Raw genomic sequence first — 1,041 nt, forward strand, 5'->3', positions numbered from 1 at the left:
GACTGTTATCTGCAACAATGTATTACCAGGACATACTGGTACCTAGTCCAAATATCACATTCTTAATACTGAAAGAGCTGGTAGCCACTTGGGTTCCAGTTGAACTCCAGGATCCGTGACAAGACTCCTTCTATGGCATTCACACAGGAGCTGATGCATCACTTGAAACACAACACCTAAAGATTCATACAGGCTCTGCATATGATTACTCTTCTCTAAAAACAAAAAGGGGGGCCCCTTTCCAGTGTTCAAGGTGTCGAAGCGAGGACGTGGTGGGTCCTCTGGTGCAAAATTCCACATTTCGTTGGGTCTTCCGGTGGGAGCCGTGATCAACTGTGCTGACAACACAGGCACCAAGAATCTCTACATCATCTCTGTGAAGGGGATAAAGGGACAGCTGAACAGACTCCCTGCTGCTGGTGTGGGCAACATGGTGATTGCCACAGTCAAGAAAGGCAAACCAGAGCTCAGAAAGAAGGTACATCCAGCAGTGGTAATACAACAACGAAAATCCTATCGGAGAAAAGATGGTGTATTTCTTTATTTTGAAGATAATGCTGGGGTAATAGTAAACAATAAAGGCGAGATGAAAGGTTCTGCCATCACTGGACCAGTTGCAAAAGAATGTGCAGACTTATGGCCCAGGATTGCATCCAATGCTGGAAGCATTGCATGATTCTTAGGCCTATTTGTAAAAAAAGAAGTCATTAAAAGAATTAATTGCCAAAATAAATAAATAAATAAAAACAAAAAGGGGGATATGTTGGGAGCCTGCTGCCCAAAAGGGAGCTGGAGTTTTTTGGAGAATACCTGTTTACTCTGCAGACGGAGTTCAAGGATGTTAGTTCTGCAAAAAGAACTTCTTCCCAGAATTGACTCCTGTTCTCTGATGACATGCTGGCTTGTGCGCATGTTCCCTACTAACCAGGAAAACTTGTTTTCAACAATAACTTATTAATCTGTATAAACAAAAATACAATTGCATGCTATTTTCTTGTTCCTTTGTTCATATCTTAAATAAAAGATTGGGCTGGGAGAGTG

The 1,041-nt window shown here is 42.1% G+C and overlaps 1 protein-coding gene across 1 annotated transcript; it reads left to right on the top strand.

Annotated features, from left to right (window-relative positions):
- Window positions 1–205: 205 nt before the first annotated feature.
- LOC119242155 (60S ribosomal protein L23-like) lies at window positions 206–745 on the top strand (the record flags this gene model as incomplete). Its single annotated transcript, XM_037507924.2, has 1 exon — window positions 206–745. A coding segment is annotated over one exon (471 nt), but the record flags the coding sequence as incomplete, so codon positions are not given.
- Window positions 746–1,041: the final 296 nt, after the last annotated feature.

This window comes from Talpa occidentalis, unplaced genomic scaffold (genome assembly GCF_014898055.3).
Source record: "Talpa occidentalis isolate TD23 unplaced genomic scaffold, MPIMG_talOcc4v2.1 talOcc4.12, whole genome shotgun sequence".
Taxonomy (NCBI): domain Eukaryota; kingdom Metazoa; phylum Chordata; class Mammalia; order Eulipotyphla; family Talpidae; genus Talpa; species Talpa occidentalis.